The sequence below is a fragment of the Festucalex cinctus genome, chromosome 17, assembly GCF_051991245.1.
Source record: "Festucalex cinctus isolate MCC-2025b chromosome 17, RoL_Fcin_1.0, whole genome shotgun sequence".
Lineage (NCBI taxonomy): Eukaryota > Metazoa > Chordata > Actinopteri > Syngnathiformes > Syngnathidae > Festucalex > Festucalex cinctus.
In genome coordinates, this window is record NC_135427.1 from 3,554,377 (window position 1) to 3,572,106 (window position 17,730).

At 38.4% G+C, this 17,730-nt stretch overlaps 1 protein-coding gene across 1 annotated transcript in view; it reads right to left on the minus strand.

The window, feature by feature from the left end:
• Window positions 1-2,836: 2,836 nt before the first annotated feature.
• meox1 (mesenchyme homeobox 1) overlaps window positions 2,837-17,730 on the minus strand; it is a 39,195-nt gene continuing 24,301 nt past the window's right edge. Inside the window, exons 2-4 of the mRNA XM_077503391.1 lie at window positions 8,647-9,765; window positions 5,989-6,161; window positions 2,837-2,970 (exon numbers count right to left, since the gene is read on the minus strand). Coding sequence (XP_077359517.1) covers window positions 2,848-2,970; window positions 5,989-6,161; window positions 8,647-9,139 — 789 coding nt within the window. The 5' untranslated portion in view covers window positions 9,140-9,765 and the 3' untranslated portion in view covers window positions 2,837-2,847. The remainder of the gene's footprint in view (window positions 2,971-5,988; window positions 6,162-8,646; window positions 9,766-17,730) is intronic.

Genomic DNA, 17,730 nt, shown 5'->3' on the forward strand with positions numbered 1-17,730 from the left:
TTGCTTTAAGCCACCTCTTCATGCCAGAAGCTGCATCAAAGCCTTCTGTATGCTATTGCATAAAAAGCCAAAAAACAAAACAAAACATAAATACGATTTTGGGAGTGAAGGACAAAGTATTAAAAACGTATTTACACGTTTTTGGGTTTGAATGAGTTAAAATAAAATTAAAATCATAATCGTACAGAACGATTGGGGGGGGGAAAAAAAAAAAGTAAAAAATATATTTTATTTTTGGTCATAATCACCTAATATACATATTATACACAAATATCAAACACTTGCACTAGAGCTCGAACTCGACCCCAAATCTCTGCTAACATCAGCAAATGAAGATCAGATCAATTCACATTTTGTTTTTCAAAAAAATAAAAAATAATAATAGTACAAGAAAAATCCCAATTGATCAAAATGTTAAATGGAGCGCACCTATATGATAAAGCCATAATCACTTCAAAATATTGAAGTGTAGCCAGCATATATTTTAGTTTAAACTCATTTATTTTAATCCTCAGTCCTGCACATTTTTTCCCCTCTTTATGCTGGACTAGCCTCAATCTAGCTAGCACCTAAGCTAGTTCGTCCCTCATACTCGACAAACGCCCGTGCCATAAACGCATAACTACTTTCGAGCTTTCCATCGGGTGTGAGAAAACATTCTGTGGGATTAGGACACATTACAATCAGGATGTGAGCGGCTTGATGAGGACTCATCCCGAAAGGACTGCGTGACATCACTGATGATGATGATGATTGCGCCATCACGCCAACGGATTTATGCAGTGTTTTTGTTGGATGGGCAGCTATTAGGTGGGATAAGATCCCGTGACCCCCCACACAGGATGGCTTCCCTGTTGCATCCCATCTAGGAAAATGCGTTCAGAAGACCACACCATGTCTATTTTTTTATTTTTTTTTTATTTTTTTTATAAACGCCTTTATTTAATGTATTAATTTTTAACATCTTTAATTTTTTACTTGCACATCTGCAGGCTTTTGTTTCGTTGTGAATTATAGCCATGACGTTTCACAGGAAAAAAGAAAAGAAAAAAAAATCCACTTGTTACTGAACCAAATCCTTAAAAAGATACTTGACTCATTTAACAATTTTCAGCAGTGAAGTGAATATTTTGTCCAGAATTAAATTTGATAACCATTATTTTTCCATGTACAATTAATACGTTTAAACTGTCATTTTTCTACTTACTGTCGACCGGTGATGACATCACCGGTGCTGAGGAAGTAACGTAACGGCCAATCACGGCTCACCTGTTTTCTGGGTTTGGTCATCAAACTGAGCCATGATTGGTCGTAAGCTACTTCCTCAGCACCGGTGATGTCATCAGTCGACAGCAAGTTGAAAGAACTACTTTTTAAAAGGTATTAATTGTACATGAAAAATAATTAAGTTACTACATTAATTATCAACAAAATATGAAGTTTTTTTACTGCTGAAAAATGCTCAATGTATCCTTTAATTCATAAACACATTGTTTTGCATTATTTATTTATTTATTTATTTAATTATTTATGCGACCCTTGTGAGGAATAAGCAGCCACAAAAATGGATGGATTTATTTATTTTATTTTACTACTACTATTACTACCACTTCTACAAAACCTAATGTGCTAAAGGAAAAAAAATGGCAGATTTGAATGAAATCAGCATTACAAAAAAAAAATATATATATATATATATATATATATATATATATATATATATACACAATTTTTATTTACATCTCTTATTTAAAAATTTGTTGTCCGGTGACAAGATTTACCGCCTAATCTTTTTTTTTTTTTGCTTAAAAAAAGTACTAATGTCAAATGAATCTAACAGCGCCACCTACAGGAATGTAATAGTCATTACAGTACTTCACAACCCTGAATTTCACAGACCCTTTTCCAAAAACGACTTGCCAGTTACAATATCACAATCAGTGGCAGTGAATGACTTAATATCTGAAACATTGGCAACAAAAGTGAGTACACCCGTTTTGTGAAAATGTCCAAATTGGGTCCCATGTGAAAAAAATTTTGTGGGTCCTTCAATATTTTCCAGCACCCTCCTAAACTTTTTCAGCATTGAGTCACCCAAGTTTGAGCCCAAGGATTTTTATATATGTACACAGGACAATATAAGCTAAAAATAAAATAATTTGTGTACGTAAATTTGACTTTCAAAACGAATAATACAAGCAGGCACAATGAGTATGAAAGTTTGCTCATTTATGCCAGCGACAAGCACAAAAATGAAATGGTCTTCCACGTGTGATTTTTCTCATGTAAAATCAGTAGTAGTGCAGTTTTTTTTTTTTTTTTTTGCTTGTGCATGCAGCGTTTGAAATAAATGCTGAGGATATTTTGCCAGTTTTATAGTGGAAGATTTATTCTGTTGCAAAAAAAAAAAAAAAGTCAACATCTGTTTTTATCACTAACAGTACAAAAAAAACGAGATGGAAAAATATGCACTTATACATATATATACACATATGTATTCAAGAGTAAAAATGAGTCTCTGCAGCTGGCTGCAGTCACGTGACAAAAATGGTGATGATATGTTTTGGACGTCCAAGGAGGCCTCTCACAATATTCAAGATGGATGGCTCACAAACAAAACCGAGATCATGGTGGACATCAATCAACTATGTACATTGGAAAAGCACACACGAGACAGTCTTCCTTTCCTGGGAACACAAATATATATATATTTAAAAAAAAAAAAAAAAAAAAAAAAAAAAAAAAAAAAAAAAAAGTCTGGAATTGTTGGATTCCTTCGCAGAGCGGTCAGACTTGACCGGCCCCCGCTCGTTTTTTGTTTTGTTTTTTTTTTCCCCCCCTCAATTCTCAGTCGGAGCTGGGCGAGGCGGTCGAGTCCATGTCGTCGTTCTCCAGGTCGTTGGGCGACGACGACTGCCCGCCTTTCACCCGCTTCCACTTCATCCGCCGGTTCTGGAACCAAACTTTCACCTGGGGGACAAATACAGACAACAAAAACAGTCACATGTTGACTTATGTAGTCCTTTAACTCATTCACTGCCTTTGACGGAAAAAGACGTCAAATGATGCAATGCATTTTTGCTGAGCTGGCAGTGAATGTGTAAGTGTTTTTTTTTTTTTATAAGTGGAAAAAAAAAATCAATAGAGGAATGACTTGCAAGGTCGTATGATGTGCTTGCATGTGGGCAAGGAGAGCCGTTTAATAAACAGAACAAGTTGAAGTGACTAAGTAGATTGGTTGGCATCAGTTATGATGAAATCAGCTCAATTTTACGCTCAGTTTTGATTTGGAGTATTTTATTTTTTTTATTTTTTATTTTCTTAAGTACAACAACAACAAAAAACACACAAAAAAAAACTATCAACTATCATGATTCAGTGCTTATTTTCACATAACCATATCTCATCAAGCCGACACAGGATGTCGGTTCACTCATCTTCCTAACACAATAGGAAATACTTTAACTGCGACACCGAGAATAGCCGTCAACGGCAGGAAGTTCATCATAATGGACCGCAAAAAAATAAATAAATATATATACAATGAGAACACAGAAGTTGGCCCGTCAATGTTTATGTTTATATGTAATAATATGACCATCATCAAGGACTTAATTGTCAAGTTTAATTGGCGGGTATGACATGGCAATCATTATAGTAGCACAATTGTTCACTAAAATATATATTTTGGCAACTTTCATTTTCCCATGTAGCAAAAATATGTGTAATAGGAATATGAATTTTATGAACTATTTTAACCTGGAACATAATATATAGTATAGCATAAAAGTGAGCACACCCTTGACACGTCTGCAGATATTTAATCACTGTATATTTTTTCATGGAACAACATTGAAGAAATGTCAGTTTCCAGCTTATAACAGTGTAAAATTTATTTATTAATTTAGCCAAACCCCTGGCAACAAAAGTGAGCAAACCCTTAGGTGAAAATGTCCAAAGTGTCAATATTTTTGTGCGGCCACTATTCCCCCAGCACTGCCTTTCATGTTGACACGGAAAATGATTAATTGTGCTCAATTTGGACGGTTTCACTTAGGGGTGTACTCGCTTTTGTTGCCGGGCCTGTTTATGGCTGTATTTTAAGTTATTTTGAGGGAAGTTAGAAAGAATAAATTGACAGTACATTGTTATAGAAGCTGTAAAATGACATGTCACGTGGCAAATATGTATAATTGTTATTTTCATAGTAAAATAATAATCAATTCTATAAATTATATAACTAGCAATAACTTTGGCCTGAGCATAAAAACAGCAACAGGAAACTGGTTAAAAATAAATAAATAAATAAATAAATAAATACAATAAATAAAAGCAAGCTATAATAAATAAGCCGGACTGCAAAAAATAAAAAAAATAAAATAAGTGAAATATGTCAAATCAAACCACAAAGTCAACCCTCCAGCACGTGTGTCCTCTTTTTCTGTTTTTGGGAAAACTAGATCCTGATCCCCTTTTCTATTTTTCTTTTTTCCATCTTTTGGCTCAAACGTTTGTAGGAGTTGGACATGGCCACTTCCTCATCTGCTCCTTTCCAACATCCTGATCCCCCCCCCCCCCCCCTTCCTCGCCGTCCGCTGTCCTCCATGACGACTGATGGAAAGGACATCACAACGCGGCCGCCCGTCTGCGAATCCCATTTGGGGGAAGCAGACGGCCGTTCCGTGCGGTCACCTCGGCACCGCCGTCTCATTAGTCGGGACACCGGACATTTTTAAATGCCGCCCGCCGCCGCCGCCGCATGTGCACGTGATGCCCCCCCCCCCCCTCACTAAAGCCTCACGTCATGTGGGGAGAACCGCAAGAGTCCGTGCAGGAAAACATCTGCTCATTGTAATTTCTAATTTGGACGACGCCAATGGCTTCGGGTGACGGAAGGAGCGGTGGGGGGGATGCATTTGTGCAGAAATAATCACGTGAAAAATTATTTATTTTTTAGGACACAGAGACACTTTTCCAAACTGTGGTTTCCGAGATCCCCTGTGGTTTGAGAGCTGCAACTTGGGGTCTGTTAAATAATTTTATAATAATTATAATAATTTTTATTTATTATTATTATTATTATTATTATTTTTAATTATATTTTTAAGAAGAATGAGATTCTCTAATTAGCCAATTGGACCTCTCTACAACCTAAATTTTTTTTTGTAAAAAAAAAAAAAGTATAAAAAAAAAATACAAAATGTGGTGTTCTGCTCAGATATGATTGTGACATTACTGTACGAATAAAGTATTTTTGTTTTTAGAATTAAAGCTTATTACTACAAGAATAAAGTAAAATAAAGTAAAAAATAAATAAAACAAAGCATGTTCCCCGGGGTAATATAGTTTGCTTTTATTTTTATTTTTTGCCATGTTAAAATAAGGTGTAATTGCACATCTACTACAGTAGATGGCAGTGGTGCTCATCATTTAATTTTTATTTTTTTAATTGATGCACTTCAAATTGCACACAGGCTAAAAATACAGTTGATAAAGTTCTATATATACTATATTTTAAGCATTTCATTTCATCAAACATTTTTTTTAAGTGGAAATAGTAAAAACTTTATGGGATGACAGTTTTCCAAGGTTTGTCTTTTTCTTTTCGTTATTTCATGATATTAAAATATATTGACGATAAAGTGCACTTAGACTCTATTGGCCATTGTTTTTATTTCCCTTTTTTTTTTAAATATAATAATCTATTAAAAAAATAAAAAATAAAAAAGGATGGATAATAAATAAACTAAAACCTATTTGAATACATACAAAACAACAGCAGGTATAAAATACTGGATGTGCCTTTAAGAGGCGCGGCCTGGTGGGCTGCTATGTGATGACAGCAGATCTGCACGCGAGTATCTGGCTGTGAGCTGTGGCAGAGAGCAGCTTCTTAAAATGTGTTCATTATGTTTGACCGTTCTCCACCCGTGGCTCTCCTTTCCCACACCTGAGAGGGCATGCAATTCTGCTTCACGGAACCGATACCTGTCTCTCTGTGAGGTCCAGGTTGACGGCGATCTCGTAGCGGCGCAGCCTGGTCAGGTAGTTGTGGTGGGTGAACTCGGCCTCCAGTTCCCTCAGCTGCTCCTTGGTGAAGGCCGTGCGCTCCTTTCGGGCCTTGCAGTTGGCGTCCGCCTTGCACGACGACTCGGGCGTGTCTGGGCCGGGATCGGAAGAGAAATGCGTTAGGTGGGCGTGTTTTTATTTTATTTTTTATTTTTTCCCCTGGCCCTACACTGGAAGTAGTTTATTAAAAATAATAATAATAATAATAATAATAATAATAAATAAATAAATTTAAAAAAAGATTAGCACATTTATTTTTATGACGGCAACAAACTTTAATGGTGATGGCGCGGTACTTTGAGGACCACCGTGAATATCATACACACCAGGTCTGCATTTGGCTAATTTGTCCATTTGTCCACACAGGGACCGACTTAGTGCAGGAATGCGGCGGAACATCGTTAAAGCCGCCAACAAAAGAACAAAGATGAGGACGTGTCCAGGTCGGAGCGGTTCTGACGTGCGTGTGTGTGCGCGCATACCCCAGGAGACTCCCACATTAACTCATCTCATCCTGACAGCACATCAATCAGGAGATGCCTCAAACATCTCCACAGGGGTTGGCATTTTTCACAATGTCACTTTAAGGCAAAAAAAAAAAAAAAAAAAAAAAGGCACCGTAAGGCTAAACTGCCCTAATTTGGACAAAGCATAGCTAGCGTCATGCTCTACCATAGTGAAGCTTTCAAACAAACAACATAATAATCACATTAGACTTTTAGCATTATTTCTACTTTGAACTAATGGTGTAAAGGTCATGTCTTGTAAAATGTAACTTTATTCTTGTAATATTGATACACTATTTCTGTGAATTTTAAACTTTTTTTTTTTTTCCCCCTCTGAAACAATTTAAGTTTTGTCCCATATGATAAAATTTTGCATTATTTCTTCTTGAAAAATGTGGCAATATTCTCATTATCAACAGTCTAAAAAAACAACTGATACAAAAAATGAAAACGGGATTTACTTAAAAAAAAAAAAATTAAATACACATTAAAAAAAAAAAAAAAAAAAAAGACAACTAAAAATACTCCCAAAAAACATAACGTCAAAAAGTTTTCCTAAAATAATTTTTAAACAAAAAAAAAAACATTAAAAATTCTGAAAACATTTTTAAATGACTTTTTTTTTTTTCTAAAAAATGTGACAATATTTTCATGATCCTCAAAAAAAAATTGTTGAAAAAAATTAAACAAAAAACTTCTAAAGGAACCAAAAAAAACTCACAAAAAAAGCTTTAAAAAATATTCTCCAAAAGTAACTGTTTTGACTACTTAAAAAAAAAAAAGAAAAAACATCACAGTATCTCAAGAAAAAAAAAATATTGAAATTAAGCTTTTAAAATTATCCATAAAATAAACAAAATTAAAATACATTAAAAAAAAAAATTAAAACCACTGTCTATTTTTGTAATGTTATTTTTTTTCTTTACAAAATAAATAACTCCTCTCTCTGGTCAAGTTTATTTTTCGAGCCCTTAATCACAAAAGAGTCTTTAAATTTAATGTTTCCTTTCTAAGCTGGAGAAAATGTATTGGATCAATTAGATTTATTTCAAACTGTTTAACAGAAGCTCCTTGGCCAAGATTGGGCAAAATCAATTACAACAGCCATTTATCATTAATGGTAAACAAATGACTAGTGGGCGAACATTCCGAACAACAACAACAACAACAACAACAACAACAACAACAGCAACAACAACACAGGCTGATGTCATCGTATTCGACATTTCTTTTTGCCAAAAAGTGAACTTGTGCATTGTCCAGATGTGCATAAATGCAGATGGTGCACTTAAACACAACGCACACATACAAAAATCACACTTAAGTTCAGGTGTCAGCGTTAATGGCGTTCAGGTCGGCTGGCAGCGTCCTTGCGTGATGTGAACACCTGGCGGGACCTTCTGACACCCCCACCCCCAATAAATATCCCGCACAGCCAGATGCCGTAAAAAGCAAGCAGGCGGCCGGTTTGGGGTTGCACAAAGTTTTCATGTGGAGCCCGCAAATTGTCTTTGGGCCAATTAACATCATGTGACAGCCATGAGCAAACACTGATGTCGTGCATATAACTTCACATAGTGGTTATGCAATTCAATAAATAAAAATACATAAATATATATACATAAAATAAATAAAAATGAATAAATAAAATTGCTGCTGTTATTTGTTTGAATTTGCTTAAAAAAAAATACAATTTGTCGCTTTTGTTTTTCTTTTTGAACTTTGACATTGCTCATCATATTTATTCCGTTTACTTTCTTAACACTGCACATGAAATATCGGTTATTATTGACTTAGATTGTACAACAACAGACATTAAGGACCTTTAAGCTCATTTTAACTAAAGAGAATTAAAAAAAACAAAACAAAAAAAAGGATGTCTCTTGAATTGTTGCAATAAAGTTAACAGCTTCATGCTAGCTAAAATGAATGGTTCACTAATAATATTAAATTCTTTTATAGGTTTTAGCCAAAAGTAGATATAGAGCTTTCGCTGCCTCCATAAACCCGTTAACGTTAATATTAAAATATTAACTATTATTTGGGTTTAATTAGAGTTCCGATGGCTCACCTGTGACATCTCTCTTCCTCTTGCTGCCACTCTTCTTGTCAGAGTCCCCCGACGTCACGCTCTGGGGCGAGTATTCCCCCTCGGGGCACCCGGGCAAGGCGCCCGGCAGCCGCTCGGCCCCCGCAGTGTCCAGCTCGGGCCCCGCGCCCATGCCCGCGCCCTCCCCCACGGCGGCGGAGGCGACGGCGGGCGGGCAGGCCTCGGGGGCCCGACCCCGCGCCTCGCAGGGGTTGAAGTGCCAGTCGGGCCTCTGGTAGCCGCCCTGGCTGTCCGGGTAGAGTCTGTCGTCGCGGGGGTAGGCGGCGGCGTGCGGCAGCAGGCAGGAGCCCGAGAAGTCCGTGTAGGCCAGGAACTCGGGTTTCTGGTGCAGGGAGAACGGGGCCTGCTGGTAGGGCGACTGCAGGTTGGCACCCGGGTGAGGGTTCCGCATGCACCCCCAGATGGGGCTGCTGGGGTGGGCGCTCCTCATGCAGCTGCTGGCCGGCTGGTCCATGGCGGGGCGGGAAAAAAAAAAACTGAAAGATCCTCTTGACGGCGTGAGGACGCAACGCCTCGGTGACCCCCGTCGTCGTCCTCTGGGTCCTCAGGTGCTCTCTGGGACTGGATTCTGGCCTGCTAGAGCTGGACGCTCGACTGCTGGACTGAGGCGGCGGTGCCGCCTCTTTTCACAAGTCTGGCGAGGCCTCCTTGACACTGAGCCCTCCTCCTCGAGGTGGGAAAGCGCGGCGAGTTTATGGTAAGGGGGGGTAACGCGACACCCGGGAGGCGGAGCCTGCAGGCCCCCGGCCACATGTTGGAGTAGCTGGCCTGCCGCATCCACTATTAATCACAGGGGAAATTTTATATGCACATCTAATGGCCTTTCCAGACGCGGCCATTTTAAAAGGGACATTGTCTGCCGGCTATGAACGCAGCCACCCACATGGGAGCAACGCCGCCGACTCCTTTCCAGCTCCTTAGTGTTCGCCGACCACCCTCTTAAGTTGCTTTTGTGACACCCGGACGCTCTCCTCCGTGTTGCCCAAATCCACCTGGCGGCATTCCCTTTCCTTTTCCCACGTTGTTGACATGCATGATATGGAATTTGAGGGCCGTGATTCAACACAAGCGGGATGTTGGCTTGGGGAGAAAGGAAAGGAAAGGAAAAGTCTTCTGGTGGATGCTTCCTGTCTTTTTTTTTTTTCTCAACACAGCAAGCAGTTGCGGCCGCATGAACCGCATTTGCTTCACCAAATCCGTGTCACGATCACGTACTCCCCCTCAAGCACCACCGGATTGTAAACACTCACTCAATCACACAAGGATGGATGTTACTCTCAGAAATACTCTCAGAAATGTTGAAATGCTGAATGTTATAGTTTGAAGTTAAATGTAAAAAAAAAAATAATAAGTGGACAACTGACCAAATTTTTCTGAAAATGAACACTTGAAACCAAAATGGCTGACTTTTTATCTTTTCGGGCAATTTTTTTTTTTTTATGTCAACTCATCACTAAATTTGGGAACTGATTTTCACAAAACCTTTAGGAGCCCGTAAAAAAGATCAAACTACAAAAAAAAAAAAAAAGTCAAAACCAAGTTGGCAGACTTTTCGTGTCATTAATTGTTCTTTTTTTAATATCCCTTAATGATAGACATGTCTTCCAAATTTCACGTGGCCAAGTGAAACTGAATTCAAGGGCTGACAATTTGACAAAAATTTAATGGACCCACAAAAACAACCAAATTGACCCAAAAATCTAAACTTCAAAACAAAATGTCAGTATTTTAGGGCAGATTTTTTTGGGATACTTTTTTCAATGTCAGACTTCCAAATTTCATGTTACCAAGTGAAACTAATTTGGGGGCTGAATTTTGCAAAAAAAATAAATAAAAATAAAAAATGGACCCGCAAAAATAAAAATTTACTGAAAATAAATTCTAAGCAAAATGAAAGACTTTAAATCGAAGAGTTTTTTGTCAACTCATAGCTATGTCTTCCAAATATGTTGCCAAGTTAAAGTGAATTCGGGCGTTGAATTTCAAAAAATTTGATTGACCCACAAAAACTTTAAATTCTAAGCAAAATGGGAGACTTTAATTGAAGATTTATTTTTTAAATGTCACCTCATGTTATGTCTTCCAAATATGTTGCCAAGTGAAAGTGAATTCGAGCGTTGAATTTCACAAAATTTGATTGACCCACAAAAATGACCAAATTTACCCCAAACTTTAAAATTCTAAGCAAAATGGGAGACTTTAATTGAAGATTTTTTTTTCTTTAAATGTCAACTCATGATATACGTTTTCCAAATATGTTGACACGAAGACACCCTAAAAATGGCAACTTCTAACCAAAATGCCACCCCAAAAATGGCAACTTCCAACCAAAATGCCACACTTTCTCTGTGCTTTAAGACTTTTTTTTTTTTTTCTGGATGGACTTGGAATTTGGTAAGGATAAATGAAGTAAAAGTGGCTTCAGGGGCTGAATTTTCAAGAAAATCAAAAAGTACCTCAGATTAGATGTACTCTAAAATGGATACTTGAAACCAAAATGTCCAGCCTCGAGCGTCTTCAAAGCCATGACTTAGCTCATCTACTCAGAATAGAAACGTATACCAGATATCATGTTGCTAAGTGAAACTGGATTCTGGGTTTGAAGATTCAAAACCAAATTTGTGGACTTCCTGTCTCTTTTTACAGGCGAGCGGCAGCCGGCTGCAGACATTGCCAAGCCGTGCAAACAAATTACTATACAATGTTTTGTTTTTGAAGAAAGAAAAGCAAAACCTAAAAAAACGGTCAATCGCCTGATGTGCGGTAATGAACCGCCAACTGTATTTTGTTCTCAATTGTCCAGTTTTGACCCTTGCGAAACGTACTTTTGAGTTGTTGTGAACTCAGGTCTCGCTGCATTCCCACAAAAAGTGGAAAAAGATCCAAAGTCGGAGGCAAATGGCCCTTTGCGTTCACCCGGTGAATCGTTGAGCCATGAAGCCTCGCCGGCTTTTTACTGGCCGCACGGCGGGGAGCCAGCTCGCGCTACTCTTGTGGTCAAGCAGGCCGCCGGCCATCTGTGCGTCGCCATCAATTAGAGCGCCTCCCTCCGTGCGCGCTGAGTAAATACACACCAGCCCCCAGTGTGCGTGTGCGTGTTATGGGAGTCTGGGTCTATTTGCGCTGATAAGTTCCACACCACCCCTGTCACGATCTGTCGTCAACAAATAATTAGAAGCGATGAAAATAAACCATAATAACTAATGTTCATCACGCAAGGATGACCTGGAAACCAGAAAAACAAAAACGCTGTGATGTCATGTGGTAAATATGAAACGGTTCCAGCATACACAATGCTAGGCTAATAAGTTACTGTTAGCGTCAGAGAACGAAAACAGCGTGGAACTCGATGTTCAGGGTTCACTGGCATTAGAATGACTTTTTTTTTTTGTGTGTGTGTAGTGTAGAAGTGATGGCCCACATAAAGAACTGGGGTGGCCTTGAAATAAAATCCAGGATTTGGTTCACAAAAATCTGATTTTGTTTTTCTTTTCACTTCCCTCAGAGAAACTTCAAAAGGACAATGACGTTTGATATTGTGATCACCTTCTACCAGGCTCCTATCTAGTTACTTTTATAAAATATTGCTGCAAGAGGAGTCATAACAATCAAATACAAAATATAGCGAAATTAAAATTAAAAATCGTCCTAGGGTGGGAGAGATAATGAATCCTTCATTAAAATATTAATCACCTGCATACACACACACACACAAAAAAAATCTACCTAACAAATAAAGTATAATTAACCAGTAAAAATTATTTAATCTGTAAAATCGATTAAACGGCAAGTCTTACAAAGTTGTAAAAATAGTCTTGGCCAAAAAAAAAAAAAAAATCATGGTTAATTAGATTTAATCTGTTAAAAATAGTAATAATTAAAAAAAAAAAATCGTAAAAAGTTATACTCTATGTATAGAAAAAAAATCATTCTGATAAATAAAATAGAATTCATCAGTAAAAATGTTTAATTGATAAAGTCGAGTAAACTAAAAATCGTCCTGAGGAAAAAAAATGAATTTCTCAAATTTAAAAAAATAAATAAATAAATAAATAAATCACCCAGTTATAAAATGAATAGGAAAAAATAAAGCCTGTAAAAAAAATAAAGTTCTAAAAGGTTGTAAAAAAAATTAAAAAATAACATGACAAAAAAAATACATTAAAAAAAGATTTAATCCATTAAAAAAATACATAAATAATAACATAATAACAAGTGATATTAATAATAAATTTGATTTAAAAAAAAAAAAAATCAGCCAGTCATACAAACTTAAACAAAATCATCATGACAAATAAAAAGCTTATTAGTAAAAAAGATGTAGTCAACAAAATCAATGGCCGCCCAGCCATACAAAGAAGTTATAAAGTAGGATTTTGTTTACAGGTATGTGTTGCATCGTTTTTTTTGTTTTTTTTAAGTAATGTTGATTACATCATAATTCAAGACCGACTAAATTTATATTTTTTGGGTCTTCTCTTAACTCTCTGTTTATTGTGCTTGCATGTGTTTTTGTTTTAAGAGAAACACACATCAGTCATACTGTATGTGCGACACATTGCAAATAAATGAACTGCGCGCGAGTCACATCTTCAACCCCCTGCCAGGCCCGCAACCTGTTACTGTCACTCTCAGCTAGCCCGTGCGCACGTGTGCGTGCGTGCGTGTATGTATTCCGTCACAGTGTCGGGATTAAGAGCCTCCATCCGTCTCCACCGTCTGACAGTTTGACCCCTGGCGACCCCGTGTTCACCTGGGAACTGACTCATCTCACTCTGCTACTGAGCCGGGAACATCCAGTTGGAAAAGAAGGGGGGGAGGGGGGGATTGGGGTAATAAATGCCAATTGCATCAATAATACTACGACAAATAACTAAAAAGCTCTGCAATTTAGCATAGCTCATCTGCTGAGTAGCCATACTACAAATTTAGGATCAATAAGACAAAATTTTATCAGGAGTTTGTCAAAATACAACCCCTGGAATTAATTATTCAAATTTTAATTAATTCCAATTCTACCTGTTCAATTTCGGGAATGGGTCCTTGAAACATTTTCATTGTTTTGTTTTTGTGTGTGTTTTTTTCTTCTAACTTTTCAGTGGTATTAACTGAATTAACTTTGGGGGTTTTGGACTTCAAAACCAACAGTAATAACAACAACAACAAAGCAGCACATGAGGCCATGTGTTTATCATTGGGAGCTTATTATTATTGTGCATTTGGATATCACATGCCCATTGTTCGCTAGTCCACATGCTAGCCATAATCGAGCTAATTTGCAACCAAGTTGCATCTTTATGCGTAATTGAGGAAGTGGCTCCCCATGCGGGCCAATAACAACAATGGATGATGTGTTGCTTGTCGTTTGTTAGCCAGCAGCATGGTTAGCATTGCAGCTGCTCTTATTTGCGCTGACAAATGGGCTGAATTTGGGATTTGCTGCAGCCAGTTTGCTAGACACGCGACCAGAGTGGAGCCCCCAATTACTGTAGCTTTCTTTTTGTTTAAATCAACAAACAAACAATCAAATGGAACATATTTTATGCTAGCCAAAATCAAAGTTAAGAAACAGTTAGCATGGTTAGCATAGTTACATCATGATAGCTTTTCTCATTGTGAAATTTTTTATAAGCAAATAGATAAAAACATCTGGTTGGTAACCATTTTGGCAATAGTAAAGTTAGCTAGCTAAGATTTGCCAGTATTAGCCATAAGTAGCTTACAAACAAAATAGATGCTACGGATGGCACAAAGGTTATTCAGTAGATAAAAAAATAAATAAAGAAATGTAAACGTCGGCATGCCGCTAACATGTTATTACGACACCTAAAAAACATGTCTCCTTTCACAAATGCTCAGGAAAATAAAAGTCTTTTTAAGAGACAGGAAGTAGCGTTTTGGTCAGCCGTCAGCTAGCCGTTTGACACATCCGCGTGCGGTCAAAACGTCACCGACGGGATACGAGGAGGCTGAGATGAGGTAACGCTAATCACGTGATCGAATACCTCAACCATGACGAGCGCCGATATTACACTTTCTGTGACATCACAACCCCCCTAATAACTTCAAAAGTCTCGAGCAAAAATTACACGAGCACGACATCACGTCTCGCTGCGGGAAAAAAAAAAAAAAAAAAAAAAGTTTAGCCAAACAGAGACAACATAATTACAATAATGGTTCTCGAGTTGGCTACTGAGACTACTGTAGATTCATACAATGTGAAAACACTACTACTTACTATAATTTGACTTTATTAGCCCCATGGCTACATGTGGGATTTAATTAGACTTATGCATATTATTCCATTCTGTTTACATTATCCCACATTAAACACTATGTGCGTGCGCGGGTGAGTGCGTGCGTGCGTGGCGGTCGAGACAAAGCGCTCACACGTGCAAACGATCATGCATGATTGCAATCATGTGCAGGCAAAGGTTCCATCAGAGTGCACGCAGTGAAGGCACATTACTGTCATGTCACACATCCAAGGCTAAGCGATGTTAGCGAGAGTTAGCGAGCACCTTCTCGCAGGATAATAACGACCCTGCCAACTTTTCCTTGAACTGAGGGCCGCAAAACTGTGAATGTTTTTTTTTGTTGCATATATTTAAAAAGTTCCATCATCCCAGTTCACACAGGCATCAAAAAACTCATTAGCATGTAGCTAGTAGCTAGCAATGACGCCCCATGAATATCACCATTTTAATTTCAAGACAAAAGGAGAGCGTGTATACGTACGTGAATGTTCCTGGAATGGCGCACCAACATTATCTTAAAATTCCGTTGATAACGCGTTAAAATGATTTTGTACGTTGGTAAATAAGCGCCAATATGTTCATAAACATTACCTGTATGAAATGTTAGCATGAAAAAAAAAAAAAAAAAAGATTCCTTCAATAAAGTTCTGTGCTAATATCACCTTGTACGAGAACGATCCTTTGGAGATGTACCAGCACGTTCTTGTACGAGAAAATGCCAAATAAGCAGCGCTAACATGACAGCAAAGTGCTTCTACAAGAACAAACTTTTAAATAAAAGCCATTACGTAACAATTATCACTTTAACGATGACCTTGTACATGATTGTTGTTTTAATGAAAATGTGCTAACGCGACATTTTACATGAAAGTTTCTGAGCCAAGAAAGCGCTAACATGACTTTTTACAATAGAGTGCTAAAATAACGTATAACTGCTAACATGACTTTGAAGCATCGCTGTCACAAACAACTTTTATACCCGTAGTTTTGAGGCAAGAATTTTTGTGTTGACCAGTTTTTATGGTTGCCTTAACAGTTAGCAGACTTAATTCCCCAGCCCTACTTTGGACGTTGATGAAGTACTAACGTTAGCGTTTACGTCGACAAAGATGTGCTAACACGACCTTGTACATTGACAAAGAAGGCATAGCATCCTTGAAGTGCTAACATGACCTTGTTATGTGTCTTTTCCTTTGAGAAAGAAGAGCTAATGTGACCTTGTAGTGAAAAAGTGCTAACGGGGCTAACACCCTTGACGTGCTAACATGACCTTGTACGAGTATGTTCCTTTGACAAATATGTGCTAACAGTGTACAAAAGCGCTGGCACAATCTTTGTGCATTGTGAAGACATGCTAACATGAGCTAAAAGTGCTAACACGATGTACAAACGCAGACATGAGCTAGCAATTTGTTTTAAGAAGAAATAAGCTGTTTAAAAAAAAAAGCAGATTACATCAGCCCTCAACAGACTGACCACAATCTTGTATGTGAGTGTAGTCTACGTTGTTTTGAGTTACAACAATGAAAATATCTCATCGACACCACGCCACAAGATTCCCCCCCCGCCTGCTTGCGGCACACTGAGATGTTCCTGGCAGCCGTTAAGGTTTTTCTTCCAAACATATAATGACTTAATAGCTGCTCCGTGAAGACTGCTCTCTAGTGGTTTGCACTTGGAACAGCTTTGTGGCTCTTTGGGACAAACGAGTTGATTTTTGCGACTGATTGGAGCCTTTAACTTCATCTTCTCCAGCTAAAAAAAAAAAAAGAAAAAAAAAAAAAGCTTCCTTGTGGGGGCTGGTGCTCATGAATCTCCCATGACGCACTTCTCCTCTGTGTTCAACATTTATAATATTCATATCATGAGACAACAGTCGGCTCCTGGGGGGCAATATAGTTAGCATCACTTTTTTTTTGTGCATGTTCTCTCAGTATTTGCGTTGTGTTGACACAAATACCACATTACCAAGAACTCAGTAGGCCTACTTTTTGTTTAAGTGATAAATCTAGATTAAGAGACTAAAATGTAGTTCTATGTATGTTTTGCATCCAGAAAATATTCTATTAAAAGACCGATTGTTTGGCGGTGCCTGCACACTGGCATGAGTTGGCTTTGGCATGGTGGCATGATCACAGATCACCTTCCTTCCCTCTTCCAAGCAGCAGCACCGGTTTGGACTTCCTGCTTGGGGAACAGCCACGCTTTGAAGAGGCCCGCACCGAGCGCGCCGCCTCCCCGAGCGGTCGCCGGCGTAAGCCCGAGCCCCCTCAAAAACAGGAGTGCATCATCTTTGGAGGGGCTCCCGAGACGCCGCGCCGTCACGCCGACTGAGTTTGAGCCGTCGGGCTGCTCGCACGCGATGTACGAGACGCTAAAGTGTCACTAAGAGACAGGAAGTGTCTCTTTTTAAAAACCAAGACTATACTGGGACGTTAAAGGGGCTGTCTGCCGGATTCACTCAGGAAAATGCACTTTTTAACTTTCTCTCAGTCTACACATCTGTGTTTATGTTAATCTTTGGTGGTGATTTCGTCCTAAAACCCCACAGAAGCTTACGTGTGTGAATGAGTGAGTGAAGAAAAAAAAAAAAAAAAAAATCCGTGCGTGCTTTCAAATTGCCGCGGGAGTGACGTCACACAGCTGACACGTTCGCGACATGCCACCCCCCCGCTCTGCGATTGGCTAGAGTGGTGTAAACACTGTCTTTCCACAGACGCGTCCCGCTGTTTACAAAACAAACACAAAATGGAAAAATACAGGCTGGGGGGGTGGTCGTTTAGGACGA